General features: G+C 40.1%; 1 protein-coding gene across 1 annotated transcript in view; it reads right to left on the reverse strand.

The window, feature by feature from the left end:
- LOC147898164 (GABA transporter 1-like) overlaps positions 1-22071 on the reverse strand; it is a 63719-nt gene extending 41648 nt beyond the window's left edge. The window contains exons 1-5 of the mRNA XM_087378862.1: positions 21948-22071; positions 21620-21850; positions 15664-15669; positions 13468-13565; positions 12891-13080 (exon numbers count right to left, since the gene is read on the reverse strand). Of these exons, the coding sequence (XP_087234988.1) occupies positions 12891-13080; positions 13468-13565; positions 15664-15669; positions 21620-21850; positions 21948-22071 (649 nt within the window). The remainder of the gene's footprint in view (positions 1-12890; positions 13081-13467; positions 13566-15663; positions 15670-21619; positions 21851-21947) is intronic.
- Positions 22072-23407: the final 1336 nt, after the last annotated feature.

A 23407-nucleotide genomic window follows, 5' to 3' on the forward strand; every position in this document is an offset into this window, starting at 1 on the left:
AACTTGACTCTGAAAAGTCCATCACTCGAGAATCCTACAAAGTCTTCAACTACCAGAGTGGAAGTTTCTTCTCCTTTGCAGGGGTCTTCTTCGATGGTCCCCGTGTCTCTGGCTCGAACTCTGACTCCTTCTCCTTCTCTTTCATCTTAATAGACAATCTAGGTGTGGATGGTGAGCTTCATGTGCTTTACCTCTAGCTGGGGTTCTATCTCCTCAAAGACAACATTCCGGCTTTATAACTATCTACTTGTTTGCTAGGTCAAAGAGCCGATATGCTTTTGACTCCTTGCTATATACAGTGAATAGGAACTTCCTACTCTTAAAATCTAGCTTCTTCCTCTCATCTTTGTGCACATTAACAAATGCTTTAAAACCAAAAAAATTCAAAAGAAATCATAGGCCTCTTATCATAATGCGCTTCATCTAGGGTCATATCTTTTATGCTTTGTGTCCCAGCTTCTTGCAATGGTGACACTTTGGTTTGTTCTTCAGTCTCTGCAGTCACTTTGATAGTGACCCATCCTTCCACAATGATAACACTTCGTTGATGCTTTGTTGAACAATGCTTGCTCATCATTATTGCGCCTCAACCCAATAAAGTTCTTCCCTCTCACCCTTGTCAAGCCCATCTCCACTATCACGCGCTTCAGTAGTAATCCCTCAACGAGGAGCTGTGGATGGTGGCCTCCAACCGCTACAACTCAGTTGACATCTCCTGGCATTACAACCAGTGTAACGAAAGAAGGGGAGGCTCCTCCCTCGGTGCCCTTCATCGATCCACTCCCACTCACCAGGATCCCACTGCAAGAACTTTATGTGAACACCCCATAAAGCGATAATCTCCAAGCACCAAGGGTAATAAGGTGCAGGTGAGGGTCTATGTACCACTCTGAGTCTGAAGCATGATCCACCAAACCAAAAATCGTAACAGGCTAGAAAGAAACCCCCAATAAAACATCATGTGTGGATCTGGACAGTCTATCTCCCGCAAGAAGATAAAAAACTAAGGCATCCTCATCTGCACCAAGTAAAGCAATAAGCTGTAAAGGAATGCCCAGTCTCGTGAAAGCTCCCATTCGAGTGGAGCATGAAATAGGCATATCAGCTGTGTCCATCCAATCCATTCATCTATTTGCTGAATTCTACCTGCACTCACTCTGAGATTGCTTACTAACTCCGCTTTACGGTCCTCTGGAAGCTTTTTGAAAGCTTTCCAAGATCCGATAGTACCCCTCTCCCAGCTAGACCACTGCATATAGTGAGAGGTATTGAAACGAACTTCTTCTGTTTCTCTCTCTTGGTTTCCTCAACCACAGGCAAGCAAATTCTCAGGCGATGGCATCACGATTTTCCACCCAGTCAATTTCGTGGATCACATGTTACTTAAGATACGTAATTTATCTCTCATGCCTATCCACAAACCCACATCTCCCTAGATGGTTCCCTCTGCCACATGTCCTCATTTTAGACCTTTTTACTTGGCACACCAATTACCCCTCTCTTGGGGCACAATTTAGAACATTTGCCCCTTGGCATTATTACACATTTAGGTGCACCTAGGCCTTAGCACTCAGAACCACCTAGTCAATGCCATTACACCCTCACCTAGGACCTTGGCAGTTACTTCTCTTGACCATTTTATTTACGCACATTAAATATTATAGTAGTCGGTCATCTAAGAGAAAATGCCCACCAATCTTTCCGAGGTCATGCTATCTCGGCTAGAGCATAACATTTCTTCCCTCTTCAAGCATCAGCATCCTTGATGATAAAATCTGGGAACACTCTCCGTAACTGGTATGCAAATTCCCAGGTAGCTTCCAATAGAGGTAGACCATGCCATGCAACTAACACCGTGGGGATCTTCCGATTGCGCACTTGCATTGTTCCTCGGTCCAGGATTCTTGTTGGTTTGTGTCTTGCATTATCCTCTATCTCCTGAAACAAAACAACACCTTCGATTAGTGAGTCACCAGTATGCAAAAATTTCTTTAAACGAGAAACATGAAACACTGGGGGTGCACCTTACACCCCGGTGGTAATTCTAATTTATAGGCTACCTTGCCTATTCTTTTTAGAATTAACCACGGCCCACAGTATCGAGGTAATAACTCAGCACACTCTCCTGAAGTCAACGACTTCGAGTGCGAAGGAACTCTGAGAAAAACCTTTTCTCCTTCCTTAAATACTCTTATAGACCGGTTTTCATCCGCATACACCTTGGCTCTATCCATAGCCTGGCGGATATTAGCTCTCGCAAGTGCTAGCATCTCCCGCATCTGAACCACAAAGTTCGCAGCACTAGGCACTCTCTGAGGTACTCCAACTATAGTTGGATTCGCTGGTCTATGACCATAGTTCAGCTCAAACGGACTGAACCCGGTAGAGGAATGTTTTCTATCATTGTAGGCAAACTCCAACAATGGCAACCACTTGTCCCATGTATGTTGCCTCAATGACACATATGCCCTCAGCATATCCTCTAAAGTCTGGTTGACTCTCTCCGTCTGACCATCCGTCTCAGGATGATCCCCACTACTCATTCCCAACTCAGTCCTCAGTGTCTCAAATACCGCTGTCCAAAAATGACCGGTAAATCTGACATCTCTGTCTGACACTATGGATTTAGGCAATCCATGCAAACGAAATATATGTCTAATGAACAAATCCGCCACTTGCGGGGCACTAACAGACTCTCTAGTCGGAATGAAGTGAGCCATCTTGGTTAGACGATCAACCACCACAAGGATAGAATCATACCCTCCTTGTGTCGTAGGTAGCCCTATAATAAAGTCCATGGAAATGCTCTCCCACTTAGTGGTATTTCCAAGGGCTGTAAAAGTCCGGGTGGCTTCACCCGCTCGGCCTTACTTACCTGACACGAGAAACACCGTGTCACATATTCATGAATATGCTTTTTCATCTTTGGCCAAAAGAAATCTCGCTTCACGAGATCATATGTCTTCTCGACTCCTGGGTGTCCCACACATGGGTTATCATGGCACTGTCAAATGACTCTCTGCCTGAGATCATTCTGACTAGGTACTACAACCTTGCCATTTCTTTTTAGCATACCATCCCTTATGGTATATCTTGCATAAGTTTGACCTTTTCTGGATGCCAGGTCATCCTTTTCGTTTTCCCCGGGTTTAAACACATGAGCTTTAGGCCATAAGCTCTGGACAAACTCGTCCACCTTTTGAGTTTCTCTGATCTCGGTCATTAGAGCACTCTCTAATATACCGTGAAACTCATATTGTGCATAATGCGAGACAACGCATCAGCAACCTTATTATCTTTTCCTCTTCGGTACCGAATCGTCAAATTAAACTCCTGCATGAGCTCTGCCCACCTAGCTTAGCGGCCCCTCAAGTCAGGCTGTTTACAAAAATGTTTCAGAGTATCATGATCCACATCCACATAAAACTCTGAACCATACAAATAATGCCTCCATGTTTTCAAAGCATGGATAACAGCATACAACTCTAATTCATGAGTTGGCCAATTCCTTTGAGAGGGAGAAAGCTTCTTGCTTTCAAAGGCTACTGGCCTTCCCTCTTGAAGGAGGACTGCTCCTACCGCAATGCCACTTGCATCGGTTTCCAAGAACAACGGTTTCTGGGGATCAACTATTTTTAACACCGGTCCTGTGACCACAGCTTGTTTTATGGTGTTAAAACTTTCTTGTTGATTCTGTCCCCATATAAAAGGTACTTTATCTGAGGTCAAATCAATCAATGGCGATACTATTTCGGAATATCCTTTGATATGCCTTCTATAAAATTGGACAAATCCCAAGAATGATCGCAACGCGGTCAGACTCTGAGGGATTGCCAAGTTAGTATCGCAGACACTTTCTTCGGATCCATTTCTACCCCCTGTGGAGTAATTATGAATCCTAAATATTCAAGCCTAACCATACACAGTATAGTTTTCTTTTTATTTACATAAAGACTGGCTTTCCTCAAAGTACTGAACACTATTTTCAAGTGTTCACGATGCTCAGTAATACTTTTACAGAACACTAGAATATCGTCAATAAAATGTACTACAAACTTTCTGATATACGGACGTAGTAAATCGTTCATAAGCATGACGAATGTTGCTGGAGCATTGGTAAGTCCGAAGGGCATTACCAAAAACTCATAATGACCAAACGTGCTTCTGAAAGCGGTTTTATGCACATCCTCGGCTCTAATCCGGATCTGATGGTAGCCACACTTAAGATCTATCTTGCTGAAAATCACGGCTCCATGTAATGCATCTAGCAAATCATCAATCCGAGCCATCGGATACCTGTGCTTAACAGTGATATTATTTAATGCTCTGTAATCTATACAGAGGCGAAACGTATCATCCTTTTTCTTCTTTAATATCACTGGCAAAGCAAAAGGTGAGAAACTTGGTTGAATCTGCCCCAACTTGAGGTATTCTTACAGTTGTCTACGCACCTCCGCCTCTTCAATAAAGCTCATTCTATAGGGAGGTCTATTTACAGGTTCTGCCCACAGTTCAATCTTATGCTGAACTTTCCGCTCTGGAGTTAACCCATAAGGTAGCTCATCCCTAAAACAGTCAGAGAACTCCTCTGATATCTCTTTAGCCAACTCAGCCATTTTCCCATCTTGGGTAGCCTCAGTGCTAGTCGATGCATCATCAATCGACTCTACCGATGCTTTACACAGACACAGAAACTCTTTCGGAGTCTTCCGAATTTCCATGGCTGAAATCAATGGTCCTCGAGGTAAATCCTTTTCACCTCGCAAAACATATTCTACCCCGTTCATCTTGAACTGGTAAATATGCTTTTTCCAATCAATGGCTGGATTTTTCCAAAAATGCCAAGCCATGCCTAGGGCTATATCTACGTGAGCAAGTCTGGTCAGTTCAAAATCCTGCTTCTCAACATAGTCCTGAATTCGAAGTTCCAACTGGGTAACCCTTTGGTCCCATACTTTAGTGGAACTTCCGTCCGCCATCCTGACCGTATAAGCATAGTCAGACGGACTAGTTTTCAACTTGAGCCTCTTAATAAGCTTCGAGTTGATTACATTGTGTGTTGACGCTGAGTCAAACAACACAATCACATCATGATTGGCTACTTGCTCTTTCATTTTAATCAACTCGGGCTCATCGAAAACCGTATATCCCATTGCTGCAGGCTTTGAAAGGATGTTATCAGGTGCACCGCTTACTAACTTAGTAACATACACACTTAACAACACAGGTACTAACCTCTGAGAAGGTCCCGCCAATTGCATCTGCATATGTTCCGCATGGGGACTCTCCTCCATTTCCGCGTCGCATTCAGATATTATCATATTGGCCGTGCGACGGTCTTTATTCAGTGGACAATCTTTCCACTGATGTCGCTGAAGGCAGCCAAAGCACAATCCTTCTTTTCTAGCTTTCTCTTTTTGTTCAGGGGTCAACGAGGACTTTGACCAAGCCCGGGTTGCCATTGGAGTTATTTTCCTTTTCACCCCAACGGTGGTACTTGTTTTTGCTGGTCCCTCAACCGGCTTCACCTGCTTGGTTTGGCCACTTGGCTGGGAGACACTTGTCTTTGAAGTCCATTTCCTCTGAAGTGTAGTATCTTGAATGGGTTGTAATTGTTAGAGACCTTGCATACTTGGTACTCGGCAAGTTCTAGGCTGTTCCTAGCTGAAAGAGGACAGCTGGATAGTCATCTATCAATTAGAGGATGCATTTCTCATGTATGGAGTAGATAAGATGGTATCTCTGTGGATGGACCTGATGGTGGTACCTGTGCATATGAAGGATTATAGCAGGTTCGTGGTCTTGGATGGCAGGTGCCACAGGTGCCATAGTTGGGTCGTTGTGTGTTCGTCCTTGTCTTCATGATCTGGGTTTGAGAAGGATGCAGAGCTGGACCTGGAGGTTTGAGAGTTGCAAGAGTTTGGACCTGAGACATGAGTGCAACTTTGAATCGTTGAGGAGAGCTCTACAAGGGAGCTAATGGAGGACATCTTTGACTTTGTCGGTGTGAGCCCACGCGGATTATTGAGAGGGGGTGTTGGAATAGTTGAATCAATGCCCTTATAAGCCCCAGTATGAGAAGGACAAGGGGCCAGACACTCTACATTGGGGTGTAAGAGGAGTGCCATGTGGGCACAAGAAAGAGGTGCAACTTCTGCAGATCTGAGGAGAGAAGGATAACCATGTGGGCTGTTAATGTGGAGCAACATGCTGTGCATGCAACGAAGATATGTGGGGAGCCTTGTGGGCTGCCACATCGGCTGGTTACATGACCTAGTCATCTGGGCCGAAGAAAGCAAGGCTGGGGCTGAAGAGAACACTGGCAAGGGGGCCATTTGGAGGGCTGATGAGGCTGTATGTAGCCCAGATCCTAGGTCGGCAGGTGGCTAAGAGGGTCGCTGGGCTAAACAGGGGGAGTTGGCCAGGTCTGTAGCTGGTTGGCCCTTATGTAGCAGTTCTTCTTGACAGACTGAATCAGCCGGTTTTAAGGGGTGGGGGGCAGGCCAATTCACAGCCTCAAATCATTAAGCCTGTGAATGAAACCATTGTGGCTGCTCCACATCGATCCCCACCTCCAAGAGTCCTTTTAGAAACCCTAAATCTGCACCCAGCTATGTCTCAAACCAAGCTCTATGTGAGCTCCACTCAAGTTTGAATTATGAGCCCACAAAGGTACACTGCAACCTCTCTTGTTCAGATAGCTCTCCAATCTCCAATACAGTTACAACTGATTCAACCATCTGTTCCTCCAATATCGTGCACCTAGACCTCCATGGAAAGTCGTCCAAGTCAGTTGCCTCTGTCACCTAACTAAATCATTTAAGAATCCCTTGTTGAGCCCTGTCGCTCTCCTTATTTGAGGGCTCATGCATTGACCTGTTTATTTGGACATATATCCACGTGGATGGAATCTAATGCATAGGTTACTCAGATAGTGTGTTAATTATAGTTCTCTTTGAAGGGGAGGCCATGATAGTACCCTTATTGATGGGCCCACAATGCTCGCAGATTGCGTATCAACTCTAGAAAGAGCTTAGGATTTGAAGCTTACTTAGCCTCTTTGCATGAGTTTAAAGAGGTCAACTACACGAGCATGGTAATCAAATATGTATTCAATACAGACAAGTAGAAGTGCGAGATACAAAACCTAATTTTGAGCTAAACAATGTTGAGTAAATGGCAGTGCATATACTTAAAGAATGTGCTTTGATTAAAAGAAACGAGCAGCATCCACTCTTGGGAACACATGGCAAAACTCCTGTCACAAGACGGCCAGCAATGAAGTAGAAAAGGAGCAGGCAGAGACGGGGGTCAGCGCTCGCCCAACCATGGCTTGCCATATGGTTGCCAAAACATAGACAAACCAGATAGCAAGGGGTCTGTATTGCAGGCAGCAGAACCAGACAGCCTGTGCAGTAGGACAACAAGGCATACCAAGTAGCTGCCCACACAGATAGCACAGCAGGGCCTACATGATAGGACCCTCCAATCGGGTCAGGCCACAATCAAAAGATAGCCTGCACAATAGGACAGCCCCGCACAGACGCATAGAACAGCAGGGTCTACATGATGGAACACTCCAATTGGGTTAATCTATATCAAAAGTTTGTCATTCTACCATAGAAGTCCACCAGCAAGTGAGGCAGTCTAGAATAAAAGGCCAACCTTCATCAGCCTCAACAGAATTCTCAGGCGTTGAGCAGGAGTCTCCAATAGCCAGTAAGCAACCTTACAAGGTAGAGCAATCAGCCCTTCGATGTGCAGCTATTGCCAGCAATCCTTGGGCTCGTGACGAGAGAGATACAAGAGTATCTCCTTCAGCTGCAGGTACTCGGCCTCTATGGGGCAACCGTAAGGGACTTCTTCCCACTTGCATTTAGACACGTGTACTTGGTCATGCCTGTCGTCTCTTTCAAGTTTATGCTCTGCTTTTCAGTCAATCAAGCAAAGGTGCAAGTCTTCCCAGTACCACTAGCATTAGTTATGACACTGGCATGCATCATACATATCATGAGTAGGTATAATGTATGTTACAAGAAAGAAAATTACATGTCATTAGCAAATGCAAGTCTTCCCACTAACGCTAGCAGTAGTTATGATATGGGCATGCATCATACATATCATCAGTGGATATAATGTATGTTACATGAAAGAAAATTGCATGTCGTCAGCACAATGATTGCACACAAGCCTAACTAAATTCTACCTAATCAGTACTTATTACTCATAACCCTGCTTAATTTAGGCAAAGCGCACCTGCCTATCTACACTTGGCCACCAAGGTCAATGTTTACTTCCTTTCTCATGCTCCGTTGCACTCTGTAGCGTGCCCATAGTCACATGAAAACCTGTTTCGTCCTGTTCGAAACCTCGAAACCCGAAAGAGACGAAATGTTTTGAAATAGGACAAAACGCTCTCAACGAAACCTTTGTTTCGCCCAAATCAAAATAAACATTTTTGCCCCGTTTTTTCTAGAATCCAAGGTGTTTATGTTTTGAGTTTCCTTTTGGTATCTTGACTTATATTTCTCTTTGTTCACTCTAACTTAAATACAACATATCTTTTTGTCCCTATAAGGGTATATATTAAGTATCAATTCGAAACCTATCCATTTCGTACGAAAAGCCGAAACGAAACGAAACGAAACTTGTCGAAACAACGAAACAGACGAAACGTTTCTTGTGACTATGAGTGTGCCCACTCAGCTCCCATGTATAAAATGATATCCTCCAAGTGCTCCACATGCCTCTTCCATGCAATCACATTCTCCTTAAGCCTCCCCTTGTATTCTTCTCTCTACACATTGTGAACACTATTCAACATGTGTGTTTAACATCTTCATAGGTGATGGCATGTGATAGTGAACTTGACACATTGATGATGATGATCCCAACACTTCACTACTTAGCCATGCAAAGCCCCCCAAAAAATGTTTAGGGAGGTTACTCCCAAGGGATTTACTATGTATAATCTCTATATCATGTGCATTCAAGGGGTCAATATAAATACCCTTATCTTGCATAGGTTTTTTGTCCTAATCTTTCATAAAGTGTTGTTTTTCCTAAAACCCCATTTTAAAATCCCTTATTAAGTAAAAATATGTAGATTTTCTAATTAAAAGGCCCCTTCTAATGAATGCACATGCTATCTTACATATTCCTTAGTGGATCCCTTGTGAGGTTACTTTAGAAGAGCTAGTTTTCACACTTTGCATATTTTATAGGATATGCTAGGTTGTCAATTGCACATGGAATTATCCATTTCTTCCTTAAATGATCCACCCATGATCTACACATCTCCTACACATATATGAGGACCATGCCCCCATATTAAACCATGTTATTGACCCATAGGAGGACCTCAATGCATGTGTCATCATGGATAAAGGCCTCTCAATGACACAAGTTTTAAATTACCTAAGATTCAACAATGTAATCGTTCTCATTTTCAAGAGAAATTACTAATATCCTACCCACCCACACTAGCTTGCTTATATCCTTCCCACTCAAACTCTTTCTCAATGCTATAAGTTCTATATGACCCAAGATTACATGCTCCAAGTTCCTAAGTAAAGGGGCCAATTTTATTCTCATTTTATTACATCTAAGAATGTTTAAGTTATAGGTTGCACTCTCCCTACTATGAGGAATTTTTCAAATTGGATGCAAAAAATAAGATAAAGAGGGTATGACATGAGAGAGTTAACTACAAAATCTTGTAAAAGAAATTTAGTGGAAATGTGCTAATTTGCAATTGTCAGTCATGTGTCAATTTGACATACTCTAAGTGTATAGCTTTCCATTTCTTCCGAATGATTCTTCAAATTGGATTTTTGAAATTGCAAGTATGAGGGATTTTTCATGAAAATTTGGTCGGAATAAAATGTTATGAGGAGGGCAAGACTCTTCCTGAGTAGATGGCTATTTATTGCCATTCAATACCATTTTGTTGAGTGATACGTTTTCTTCAAATAATAGATGTAGTGTAGATGCCTTCCTATCTCTATTAGATAAGCTTATTGTATGTTCCTAAATATCTTATCAAGTTGTTCCATTTAGGAGAGTTATACTCCTTGGCACTCGAAGTATGTTGCTTGCACCTACCAAAAATTGTAGTGCCCCTTGTTTCATTTAACATTTTTTGTGTTTCCTTCATTGTGTCTCATATTTTTGTGGGCAAGATTGGTGTACACTTTACCATCTCATGAAAACACTTCATCATCTCATGAAAACATGATGGAGGATATCTGTTTCTTATTTTTGAAAATTTGGCATCTTAGATTTTTCACTATATGCTAAGAGGATACTTTATTAGTTTGGCATTGATATGAAGCATTTTGTAATGCATCTTCTATTAAAGTTGACCTTCTCAATACATGTAATAGACTACTCAATAAAGCATTAGAGGAGCTACTAGTCTGATTATTTCTTAAAGTAGGCATTCACACAAAAGAGGAGCTACTAACTAAGATAACTTCTTCTGTAGCCTTATATCTCAAAGAAGAAATATATGGTTGGCAAGTTATTGACATTGGGCATCCATAATCAAATTCAATCAATAGCGTGACTTTTAAAGAGGGGATATGAATATGTAAGAGCTATCAATTTACCCAAAGTTCTTGAGAGGGGTAATCCATGAATAGAGAGGAACATGAAATGCAACTAGACCTAGTAGTAAATGAAGGTAAATTTTGATATGTGGAGGTTGATATGCCAAGGAATCTTGATGAAATTCTACAATTTGGATGGCAAAAGACTTGTATATGGGATGGGATATGGAGGCAAGCATGTGGCTTGGGGGTGTATGTGTGTGTGTGGGGGGGGGGGGGGGTTCACTATGTAAAAACCCTAGATAGCATGAGATGGGATATGGAGGCATGCATTTGGCCCAACAAGTTCACTATGTAAAAACCTTAAATAGCATGTGCATTCAAAGGGCAAATATAAATACACTTACTTTATTACATGGGTATTTTAGTCTACCTTTGCAAACTTTAAGTTTTCTTCTGAATTCCAATATATATATTTTTTAAAGTGTGAATTATCTAATTTAAAAACCACTTCTATTGAATGCCATCACATGCCATCACCTATGAAGATTTTAAACACACAAATCGACACTCAGGTCTACACAAGATCTATTACAAGAACAAGCACCACCAAATGCCGCATCAAGGTACAACTTATGCCATCCACACATTCAATTGGTGCAACCATCATGAATACCATACCTATGAAAATTATGGTTTCAATCCACGTCATAAGTTGCAATAGAATCTAGAGCCTAGTTCAATCGAGCAAATAGCAACAACATTGCCAGTTCATGTGTTGGGGTCATCATCATCAATGTGTCAAGTTCACTATCACATGCCACCACCTTTGGAGATTTTAAGCACACACATTCTTGAAGGATGTTCCCTCATTGATACCCATTGATACCACTGTTGGAGACCTCTTGCTTGCATGCAACACCAGTAATTTGAACATATGGTTCTCACCTCTAGGGTGGTGGATGATGAGGAATAGGCCTCTACCCCTCATGGGTAGATGCATTGAGGACTTATGGGTTAGTATGGTGGACAATGTTCCTCATATATGCACATGAGACAAGCGGACTTAAAGGGCAAAGGAATAGGCCCATATGAATTTAACTACCTAGAAACCCTACAATGTATAAAAAGGGAAAAAAGCTATAGTAACCTAAGGTTTTGGGAGGCTCGACAGTGGGAATGAGGTCCCTACATGTGGTGCCCACTCGATAAGACACATGGCAATAGCTACAAGTCTTCAACAAAACTCACTTTCAAAAGTTTATTAACAATCCCCTTATGCAAGTTTCATGTTGAACCTAGTCAACAAAGAATTTGGGTACAATATAAAGACTATGAAGCTAGAGCTAAGGACACAAAGTGTAACAGTTCAGCAAATATTTGGCAAGAAAGGAAACAAAATAATGTAGGTTTCTATCAAAACAAGTATTCGCATCCAAACATGATCAACCTTTCTAAAAAAAGGGATAAATAGGTTTGTTATTTGCGATTGATATGCATGAGCATGCATTAAATAATGACATAATAAAATAAATTCAAAAGGATAAAAAGATTAAAAAAATATTATCGAATGTACACACACACACACACACGCACGCACGCACGCACACACAATTATATATTCTCCTAAGAAGCACTGTCTTTAGATTTTTTTAAATTATTTTATGATATTGTTACAATGACCTATGAAGAAGATGCATAACCTTTTTTGATAGAGCGAAATTTGTGCTGTATTTATAAATCATTCAATGGAACTGTAGTAGGAGTGCAAGCACCCATCTTTCTCGAGTGACAAAGGACAAATGAAAACCTTGAGCTACTAGGATCTACCCCTTTAGTACCTTAGGAGACCTCCTTGTGTGCATACATCAACTAGTGGATTAATGACATTGTAAATTTAAATTGCCTCAACTTGACATGAGCTTGCATGGTGTTCATCAAATATAGATTTACTCTAGCAAATATTGGTGTAATACTAGGCACTATAGTGCATGTTTTCTTCCCCCTTAACTACTCGTGTAGACAAGGTTCAATTGAGCTAGCTCATCACTACACCTAATGGCATATATACTCCAATTATGTATTGGATGTTTCCTCCCATTAAACTCTTTCAACAAGACTAATCCCAATAGGTACATGAGACAAGACACAAATACAAGAAATGTAGCACAACTAATAGTTACTATTTAGAATTATAGAAAGATAATCTATGTAGAAGACCAACAATGTACTCACACAAACATTTTTTACACCTCTCTACGATTGACATCTATAATGTGGAAGAGAATAGTGTATTCACAACCAACTTGATTTAAAAAAGGGGACAGAATTAAAACTTGCCAGCCATAATGGAGCCACACACTATGAGCACTGTGTATGCCAACGAGAATAGCAATGACAACAAGTTAAGATGGCGAAGTGAATGGAAATTTGGTAGTTGTGACAAAATCATGGTGGCGAACCCAAATATAATGATAAAGTAAGATAGCACCAGCTTCTCATTTGCTTCTGTGGCTAGAGAGCACATTGCCTGCATCTCAACATCAAATAATTTAGTTATATGTGCTTCATCATGACAATCTATTTGAATTTAATCACAATGATCTTTTCTTCTTGACAAATCATCAAATCAAGGGCTTTATCAAATATACGTGATGGTCCCTATTAACTACAATAAGGGGTTTCTATTCACATTGAGGAGTTGGGACATTCAAACTTTCCACTCTAAATTTGTTTAACATAAAACAAATGTAAAGGGGGGCATTAGCTTTTGAATGCACATGGTATGTGTACTTCTATATAGTGACACCCCAATTCCACCTCAACCCAAGTCATTAAGCAAGCATCTGACAATGGTTTTTAAATAAAACACCTTGGTCAATGATCAAATGCAAGGAAATGTTTCATGAAGACTTGCCTTCAAGCTTTGCCCACCCAAAAGTATAAAAGAGATGACAGTGGTGAAGCAAACAACATATTGCAATGGTGCCACAACATACATGCTCCACTTCTTCCCTGGATATATCAAACCCAACTCCATGTTAACTACTATATATGAGGCACCCATGTAACTCTATTTACAAATTATTAACTTATGGTTTATTCCTCTTTATACACTCAAAAAACGTTGACACTCAAACCTCCACTCAACCAGCTATAATGGTTTAATCTAGAATCATTGATTTAAAGAAAAGCAAGGCATGTCGGTTCAATACTTAATTTGAGCCAAGTGGACACATTAAAGTATGCCTAGAAGTAGTACATTTATGAAGCCTTTGACATGTGTCAATTAGCAAGAATAACTACGTCACATGTAAGAACATGCAAAGGCAATGCCCGACATGTTGATGGATGCATGCATGCTATGTTTACACTTAGTTCATTCTCTGTGAAGAGAGTGGGAGAGAAGTAAGGAGTCTCACTTGTAGCTTTCTCACATACACAATGGGGGAATACACAAAGGTGGAGGCTGAAAACAGTTTTCCTCTTCTTAGTTGTGTAAGCCAAAAGAACTCTCTCTTAGTACAAAAGGAATAGGTGAAATACTACCAGCCCAATCAGTGTATCCATGCAACTGTATCTGAACCCCAGTCTCATAAAATAGTCCATACTCCAATGTAGACTTCACATACCTTAGTATGCGTCTAGCCGCATCCAAATGCGGATTCCTTGGAGCCTGCATAAACTGACTTACCAACCCAACAGCATAGCTCAAATCTGGCCTGGTAATAGTCATATAAATCAAACTGCCTACTATGCGTCTGTACACAGTAGGGTCTTCCAGAAGCTCACCTGCATCTGCGCTCAGCTTCACATTCTGCTCCAAAGGAACTGAAATAGGCTTATAGCCTGTCATCCCATATTTGGACAGCATGTCCAATCCATATTGCCTCTGCAAGAGCCATATCCCACTTGTGGATCTAATCACCTCAATGCCCAAGAAGTACGTAGCTCTCCCAAATCCTTCATCTCAAACTTCTGCTTCAATAGCATTTTCACATGAAGGATATCTTCATCACTATCACCTGTGATGATCAAATCATCAACATAAATGACAAGCACCATAATGCCTTTCTCTGTTTTTCTCACATAAAGTGAGAAATCTGCCTTGGAAATCTAAAAGCCAATAGTGACAAGATACTGTCCTATCTTGTTAGACCATGCTCTGGGTGCTTGCTTCAAGCCATACAAGGCTTTCTTCAATTTGCAAACAAACTCACGATGAACAGCATGCACATAACCTGGTGGTTGCTCCATATAGACCTCTTCTTGCAAATTACCATGCAAGAAGGCATTCTTTACATCCATCTAATGTAAAGACCATCCCTTTGATGTAGCCATAGCAATGACTACTCTTACAGTTGCCATCCTTGCAACCGGACTGAATGTTTCTTCATAATCAATGCCATATGTCTGTGCATACCCCTTGACAACTAATCTTGCCTTGTATCTGCTCATAGAACCATCTGCATTGTGCTTCACCTCATAAACCCACTTGCAGCCAATTGCATTCTTGTCTTTAGGCAAAGGCACCAATTCCCATGTAGCATTTGCTTCCAAGGCATCCATTTCTTCATCCATGGCTTTCTCCCATTTTTCTTTTCCCATGGCTTGCTCAAAAGAAGTGGGTTCTGGTTCATGTATCACTTTGACCATATAGGCATAGTGAATGGCTGTAAATCCATCATATTTCAGCCTATCCACAGGGTATTTAACTCTGGTAGACCTGTGCAAAATAGGCTCACTACTAGATGCTCTCAAAACATCACTTGTCTTCCTTACTCCAAGTGTAACAACAGAAGGAATACCCAACTCATCATCAAGGCTCTGTTCTGAGCCACTGGATTCACCATCCACATGAGAGTGACCTACATTCACATCAACCATGAGCTGATCTACTTTCTCTTTTCCCTTTCGTGATACTTGCATACCACTATCTGCATTGCTTTGAGAAGATTCTCCTGATCTCAATATGCCTATTCATGGCAAAGTATGTGAACCACTGCTAGAGGATACTACAGGTCCACTAATATTTTTTGATTGCTGCCGTGAATTCTGTGCAGCATTACCATTTTGTGCATCTACATCATCAATCACATTTACTGGTTTATACCAGCTGCTCATCTCATAAAAAACATCTCTGCTCACTGTAAACTTATGAGTAGAAGGGTTATAGCATCTATACCCTTTCTACTGCAGAGAATAACCAATAAAGATGCACTTCTCAGCTTTTGGATCTAACTTGGATCTCAACTCATCTGGCACATGAACATAGGCAATGCAACCAAAAACTTTCAAATGAGAAATATCTGGTTTCCTACTAGTATACCTCTCCTCTGGCGTCATGCCATGTATTGCTGCAGTGGGAGTCCTATTCATTATGTAGACTATTGTAGCAGTTGCTTCAGCCCTTTTTGTTGAGCATGGCACAAGATACTTCTCCAATATTCCTGTTTTTCCTTTCTGCAAGTCCATTTTGCTATGGGGTATGACTGCATGAATATTGCTGCTTTATGCCATGCTCCTGCAGGAACCTTGCAAACTCATTTGAGAGGTACTCTCCCCCTCCACTTGCCCTTAGGCATTTTATTTGCAAGCCTGTTTCTTTTTCAACCATAGCTTTAAAAGCTTTGAAATGCCCAAACACTTTTCTTTTTCATAAAATACACCCAAACTTTTCTGCCGTAGTCATCAATAAAAGTGACAAAATAATGACAGCCTCCAATAGATGCAGCTTTAGTTGTCCACACATCAGAGTGGATTAATTCCAATGGCCTCTTACTCTCAGAAGATAGTTTCTTTTGAAGTTCCTCCTGAAGAAGATGCACCACCATTTCTCTGTTCTTCAAAAATTAGAAGAGCAATCAACTCCTCAAAATCAAGAAATTTTTCACGGATGGCAATGGATGTTCGGAATTGTGCATAATCCTTTCCTAGACCATTCAAGGTCACAGAAACTAAATAATCATCTTCCACTGGCGACCCAATGGAAGCAAGTGCATCTGCAATCTTCTTCACCTTCATGTGGTAGTCATTGATGCTGATATTTTCTCTCTGCACATTATGCAACTCCTGCTTGAGCTACATTTTCCTGGCTTGCGTATTTGTGCTATACATTTTTGTCAAAGTATCTCACGCCTCCTTCGGCGTGCTTGCATCCTGAATATGCACAATCATAGAATCTGAAATACTGATAGACAGCCAGTAAACTTTTCTAGCTCTCTCATGCCAGCCTTTAAATGCTTGCAACTCCTGTTGATTCGGAACATTAGGAATAACTGGTTCTTGTTCAGCTCTAGTAATGAACTCCCAATAGCCTTTTCCCTTAAGGAAATTCGTCATTCTAAACTTACATGCTTAGAAGTTGTTCTTGTCAAGCTTTTCAATGACAATCTATGAAAGAGCATTAGACGCCATTATAGAACACTGCAAAAATATTCTGTCACTACAAAAAACACTTCTTCTACCTCACAAGGGCAAATCTACAAAACTGACGAGTGGTATTTGACCACATGGTCACTTCCTAGTGACGATTATGCATCAATAGGCAATAAGAATGATTTTGTCACTCCCAATATCTCTACGCACAGGCATATGATACAATTTCTGCGGTAACTTTTCATCGACCTGTGGAATAGTGGTCGCACAGCAAAAGCAGGGCACTTTCTAGAGTGCCTACGGAAAACTTTCGCCACCAACAATTTTCCTTTTCTTAGTTGTAAAAGCCAAAAGAACTCGCTCTTAGTACAAAAGGAATAGGTGAACCCTATATGTGGGTCTCAAACCAAACTCAGCTAACTAAGGTGGCATACTAACTGAGCCACTAACTAGAGTACATAAAGATAACTATCATCCAGCTATTATTCATGGGTGGTGTACCAACCACATCTGTAGCTAACAAGTCGGTGACATAAATGCACAACGGTCACCCTGGCATATCACGAGTGGAGCTCGATATCTCAACATTCTCTACATACCATTTTCCATATAAGAGTGAGTAGCAACTAATTATTTTTTCTATGCAAAATAGGAGCTTTGATTTGCATGCATCTTATCAATGATATAGTAGCAGTTTCACTCATTATTTGAGGTTTAGTGAGGTCTAGTATTGTAGTAAGAACTATATTTTATAGAGCCTTATTTAGCTTTTCATAGCTCTATTTATTTCTTGGGTATTCCTTCTCCAATCAAGTGCAATGAGTCCATATTCTTTGCTTTACCTTATAAGCTTCCCACCTCTTGGTTGTGATTAGGTAAGCTGCATATGTGAAATAGTTACCTTATTTTCCTCTCATATTCTCTTATTCTATCCTTATCGCTTGAGTACAAGTGTACATAAGGTATCTCTAGTATAGTAAGCTTGCTATATATATGTACATGAAAGTCATGGAGTTGGGGGATATTTCTAGTCAATGTAGTTTCGTACTTTCTTAGTTTTAAAACCACATTAACTCTTATGAAGAATTATCTTTATCAACTTTGTTTGCTTACAAAGAAGCTCAATTTATCCCTCTAGCTGTGATATTTCTTTTTGTTGTAACTTACTTCCACATGCCTTGCTTTTGTTGTAAGATTTATTGGAGAGGCCTCCATATTTAAACCAAAAGCAAAGGTAGGTCTCTCAATCCCCAAGGATTCCACTAAGAAATATGTAACATGTGGCATGTGAGTTAACAAAAGTGGGTTTTCTTCCTTGTGGAGTTACAAAAACCATATATACATAAGGGATATTTAAACTTGCTTCTATTGAATGCATTTGATTTGGGGGTGTTTCACATTATGAATGCATTATGTCTCAATTTGAATGCTCATCGCATCAAACCATGGACTTCATCATGTGTCATCTCATTTTCACACATGATTTATCTATCTGGGGTTGCTGGCAAACCACATCACTTACTAAATGATTTGCGAGATGATTTGTGTATCTTGGGTTACTAATAAACCATGCCACTTGGTACATATATGAAGGCATCTCTATTAACTAAACCCTTTATGGATGTCATCATTCATCATACTATTCATTGTCATGTTGCCTTATTCCTTCCTTACCTTTTCTCATTTAAGGGTCTTGTTCTACTACAACACTTCAAGAATGGATAATAATATATTTTGTGCATTGCTCATGCATCAAAATTTATCTAATGTAGTTTTTAAAAGAATAACTTATTAACATATATAGTTTACAAAGTTGTGAAAGAGAGGAAACAATTCCTCCTTCTTGTTATCCCTGATAAATTACATACATGTGTATATGAACTCATCCACATCATGTCTAGCATAAAAAATTCCATTGAATTTAATTGCTAAATGTTGGTTTTGTGATAATTTAATAATGGGTTTTATAATTAAACACTAATTACATGCATTAAGAATCTTAGATCTCCTTAATAAACTCTCAGATCTTCACCAAGTGGTGGTAGATGGTAGCAGACCTTGAGATTTACGCTCAATGTTCCAGTTAGATGTATGTAAAAGTAGCATATCTAGTAAGTGGAAATGGCACCCTTTACAATATTATTTATACTTGGAAGAAGATAAAAGGGATACATACAAAATCCATAGTACAAGTGTGCTTCAAGAGTTTCATAAAAGAATGAAAAGAAGAAGCATAGCCTCTTAAATCTCCTAGGCCTTTTGAAGAGACATTTATTTGTCTCAATAGCTTCAGCGGAGAAATAAAAAGAGAAACATAGACTTCAAAAACTTTTGTGAATGAAAGGCCTTTAGCCGAGATGTAGCTCTATAAACACATACAATATTAGGGTCATTGATGATAGGGGAGTTTTTAATTTAGGGGACTTATGAGCCATTTAAGTATAGGAGAGTGTTCAAAAAATACTTACACAATTTAATCATGGTATGTACATACACTATACATGTACAAAGGAGACTTTTAATTCAAAACTACAACATGTACATGCACAATTATATATGCCAAAGAAGGGTAGATGATTATGTACAAAAAGAAAAAATTTCAATATAGATGTGTTTTAAATGTGTACTTGCACGCATGTGTTATAAGGATTTTTATAGAGTGACCAATCTGGGGGTCTTTTGAAAGGGTTGTTATAAGTTTATTTAGTAATTAATTAAACCAAATACACATAATGTAAGGGCCAAAAGTATTTCAATGTATATTGAAGAAATAATCACATCTTGTCAAAACATAATATTGGAAATTGTGCTTTTCTCAAGGAGGAGTCATCAAGGAACATGCATATACTATAACATCACATGCATTTATAAGAGGAACATGTATGGAGAAAACCAATTGAATGAGATTTGAATTGACCCTTTGAATGCACATGTGATGGAGGGTATTTAGATTTGGCCCTTCTCATAAACTTTTTTCCCGTGTACATGAACACCATGAAAATTTAGATGTAATAGTGCTTAGTTAGGAAAAACATTTGGGGAGAAATACAAAACTATTTCCTTAAATATTGAGAGGCTTGCATGGTAGCTAGCTTGATACACACTTTTTGATTAGACTACTATGAAATCCAAACTGAGAAAGGACTGAGAGGTCATGCCACACTAGGTAAATACAAAGGGGCTTATTTTATCCCCCCTTTTTTGAATATAAAGAGGTTTATTTGTTGAAGTTTAACTTTTCCTTGTGTGGTTGAGTAGAAGTGATTGAGAAGTGATTGGGATAGCCAAGAAGGTAATTGATAATTTGGATACGTCATATTATGAAGGAAATTAAAATCTAATAAAGAATAAATTTCAAGGTCCATACACACATTGTAGAAAACAAGGTATTCTATGCCTCTGCATATAATATAGTCAACTACAAATCTTAAAGAAGTTGCAATCCTCGTCACTTGATACTGGAAGATTGAAAATGAGAGTAAGCATGAAGAATGCCCTTATAATTTGATCTAAGAATAGCACACGTTGACAATTGATTGGAGCCATAGGTTTCCCTTGTAGTGTGTTGACCAAGGGTATTGCATAAATGGCAACATTCAAGTTGAATTAAATAAATACAATGAAGGTCTACAACCATGTACAAGTGGCTTGAGCGCTACAAGGCAACACATCTACTAGCTAAGCACTAGGCCTCGAGGGGTTTGCCAAAAAAAATGTAAGTATACAACGTGGGTTCAAATGGAGGGGGTTTTTAATTCAAAAAATTTCGATAAATTTATAGACATGTATTTAAAAATGGGGTTTTTTTAAATTGAAGTTTGAAAAAAATCTGTAAGTTTGAATATAAAAAGGTATTTTTATAGAAGCAAAATTCACAATTAAGGGGTTTTTTAAATACTCCTTGAATGCATGTCATATTTAGGGTTTCTTAATAGTGCACCCCCCAAGTACTAGGAATACAATATGGAGCTATAAACTTTAATACTTTACACTCGTAATAATCTAAAAAACCTACAAAACTTGCTTAACCTTTAATTTAAGGGATGTGGCATATTAAACTATAAGAACTTGAAAAGTCTTTGATGATGTAGATAGGATGGCTAGCCTACACTATCATGTATGTTCATGGCGATGAAAGAAAAGTAGACAATGGAAACAAAAGTTCTATGCCACACCATTTGATCCTACTGACTAAAGACTAGTTAGCTTCGAAAACCTCCCTTATTTCTAAGTTGTTGGAGAGGTATGATTGCTTATATCTTAGGTGAACTACTTTCAATATCTAGATCACATTCAAATCCAAAAAATGAGGTATTAATTTGTTGCATGTGTGTGCATGAGTGAGGGATGTGTATGAGTGCAAAGAGAGAAGTGTGTGCGCATGGGTACTCAATGCATTGTTGTACTTCTTCAAAATCACCAATGAGACCTCGTGTGTGTGTGTGTGTGTGTGTGTGTGTGAGAGAGAGAGAGACGGGAAACAATCCTCACGAGCCAAAGATGACTGATTGGAAGGTCCATCCGAGGATCAAACACACAACACACACAACGACACGATCACAACACAAATCAACAAAACTACAAGATCACAACACAAACCAACAAGAAAGAGAGAGAGAGAGAGCGCGCGCGCGCGCACTCGCGCGCCCATTCACTAAATGAGAAGAAAACAAAAGGAAAGATCAGCCCACCTAGAATTCGAGAGCTCACATCCCGGTATCTAACACACCGTTTGCCTTCTTTCTCCAAGTGTTCGACAACGATGATCAGTAGATAGTACGTGTAGAAGGATGCCACTGCGAACAGAGTAAGAAACAGAACTCCAGGACCCCAACCCAGACCTGCGAGTGCAGCTGGCAAGTTGGGCGTTGACGCGCCAGCAGTCCCGGTTGTAAGATGATAACCTGCGTGCAACCATGTACCTGCACTGTCCAAACACGACGACTGTTAAATCTTTTCAAGCTACCAGCTCAAGTCGACTCGTCATCGAGCGTTTATCACATCGATTTCTGCACATACCTTTAGTTTGAACTAATGCAGAGGGAGTTTCCGTTTGTCTTTCTTGCTCATCCAATTTTCCGTCTACCCCGGAGGGTCGGGCAAAGTCTCGTATTATCAGGTGAGTAGCTCCAACGTCTGCCATGGCTTCAAAAGAAAATATATGTCTTGCGATGTATTTATACTTGCAACTAAGTAGCTCGAGTACGTCTTTGAAAAATCGAAATTTGTATTAGAATATGAAGGTGATCACTTCAATCTCTCTTCGGTGGTTGCAAAAGATTCGATAACGCTTTGATAAAGCAAAGACGTGCTAGTCGCCACTATAAATTTAGATATTCTTCATCCTGGACAGATTTCTGTCCTTGACAGCCTAAGAAAATCGGACATGCTGAGCTAGCGCACTCGGGCATGCATATTCTGGCGATACAGTGCACAAGCCCTCACGTTTGATCTCGCCGCACACATTTACTACAATAGCCTAGCGTTAGCGTGCCAGGCTCCAGCTCTCTTTTCTGTGCATATTGCTGCACAGATATCTGCATACCTTTGCCGCTCGGAAAAGCCTGCCGCCATGTCGATAAACAGACCGAAAGATTACCCCCAGGCGTAGAATAGTTCTACATTATCACCGACAACCGCGAGGAACTTATGCCAATACAGAAAGTCTCTCCAATAAGATACAAAGAAACTACGTAGAGGGTGACGATTTCTTACAATAGCAAGTGTTCTCATCTGCATACTAATGTTCTCTTTTGCATGCTAATGTTCTCATAGTGGGAATTTCATGAAGACTAACTAGTAACCATACACGGACGGAGTGATTATGAAAGCCCAACACCACGTCAATAATGCACTGATTTGAAAAAGAACTATTAACTTTGAAGCATCGAGCTGTCTAGCTATCACATGAATAATTATAAAACCCACTCTTTTCGTAAGTGAGTATAGTCCAAAACAAGTCACTTCAGAGCATCTCAACTTTATGGACAAACATTAGTGCTCCAAGTATCCACGCGTTTCCTTAACTAAAAAAAAACTTACGAGTGCATCTATTGGCATGTCTACAAGCACGTCTATATAATAGAAAGATGCGCCTATAGTGCGCAAATAGACGCCCTCTTCTCCTTTAAGCTTGGAAGTAAGTGCGGGTGCCTTCCTCTTAAGCATCGAAACTGTGGATCTGCTAATAGTGAAGCAAGCAAACTGCACGAAGTATAAGTAATGTGAAGAAAAGCAAAGCGAGCACGCTAAAAGCATATTTAAAAGCCGCGTCTATAGACGCATCTAATAGCACGTCTATATACGCATCTAAATACACAGATCAGACGCGATTTTAGACGTGCTTGTAGATGTGCACCATAGAACAGATAGACATGGTTTTAGACATGCTTGTAGATGCGCACCACAGAATAGACAGAACGCACCTTTAGATGTGTCACAGAGTTTAAAATTAAATATTTAAAGAGAAGCAAATTTTT

This window comes from Dipteris shenzhenensis, chromosome 9 (assembly GCF_047967505.1).
Source record: "Dipteris shenzhenensis isolate YYH24624 ecotype China chromosome 9, Dip_SZ_1.0, whole genome shotgun sequence".
Taxonomy (NCBI): domain Eukaryota; kingdom Viridiplantae; phylum Streptophyta; class Polypodiopsida; order Gleicheniales; family Dipteridaceae; genus Dipteris; species Dipteris shenzhenensis.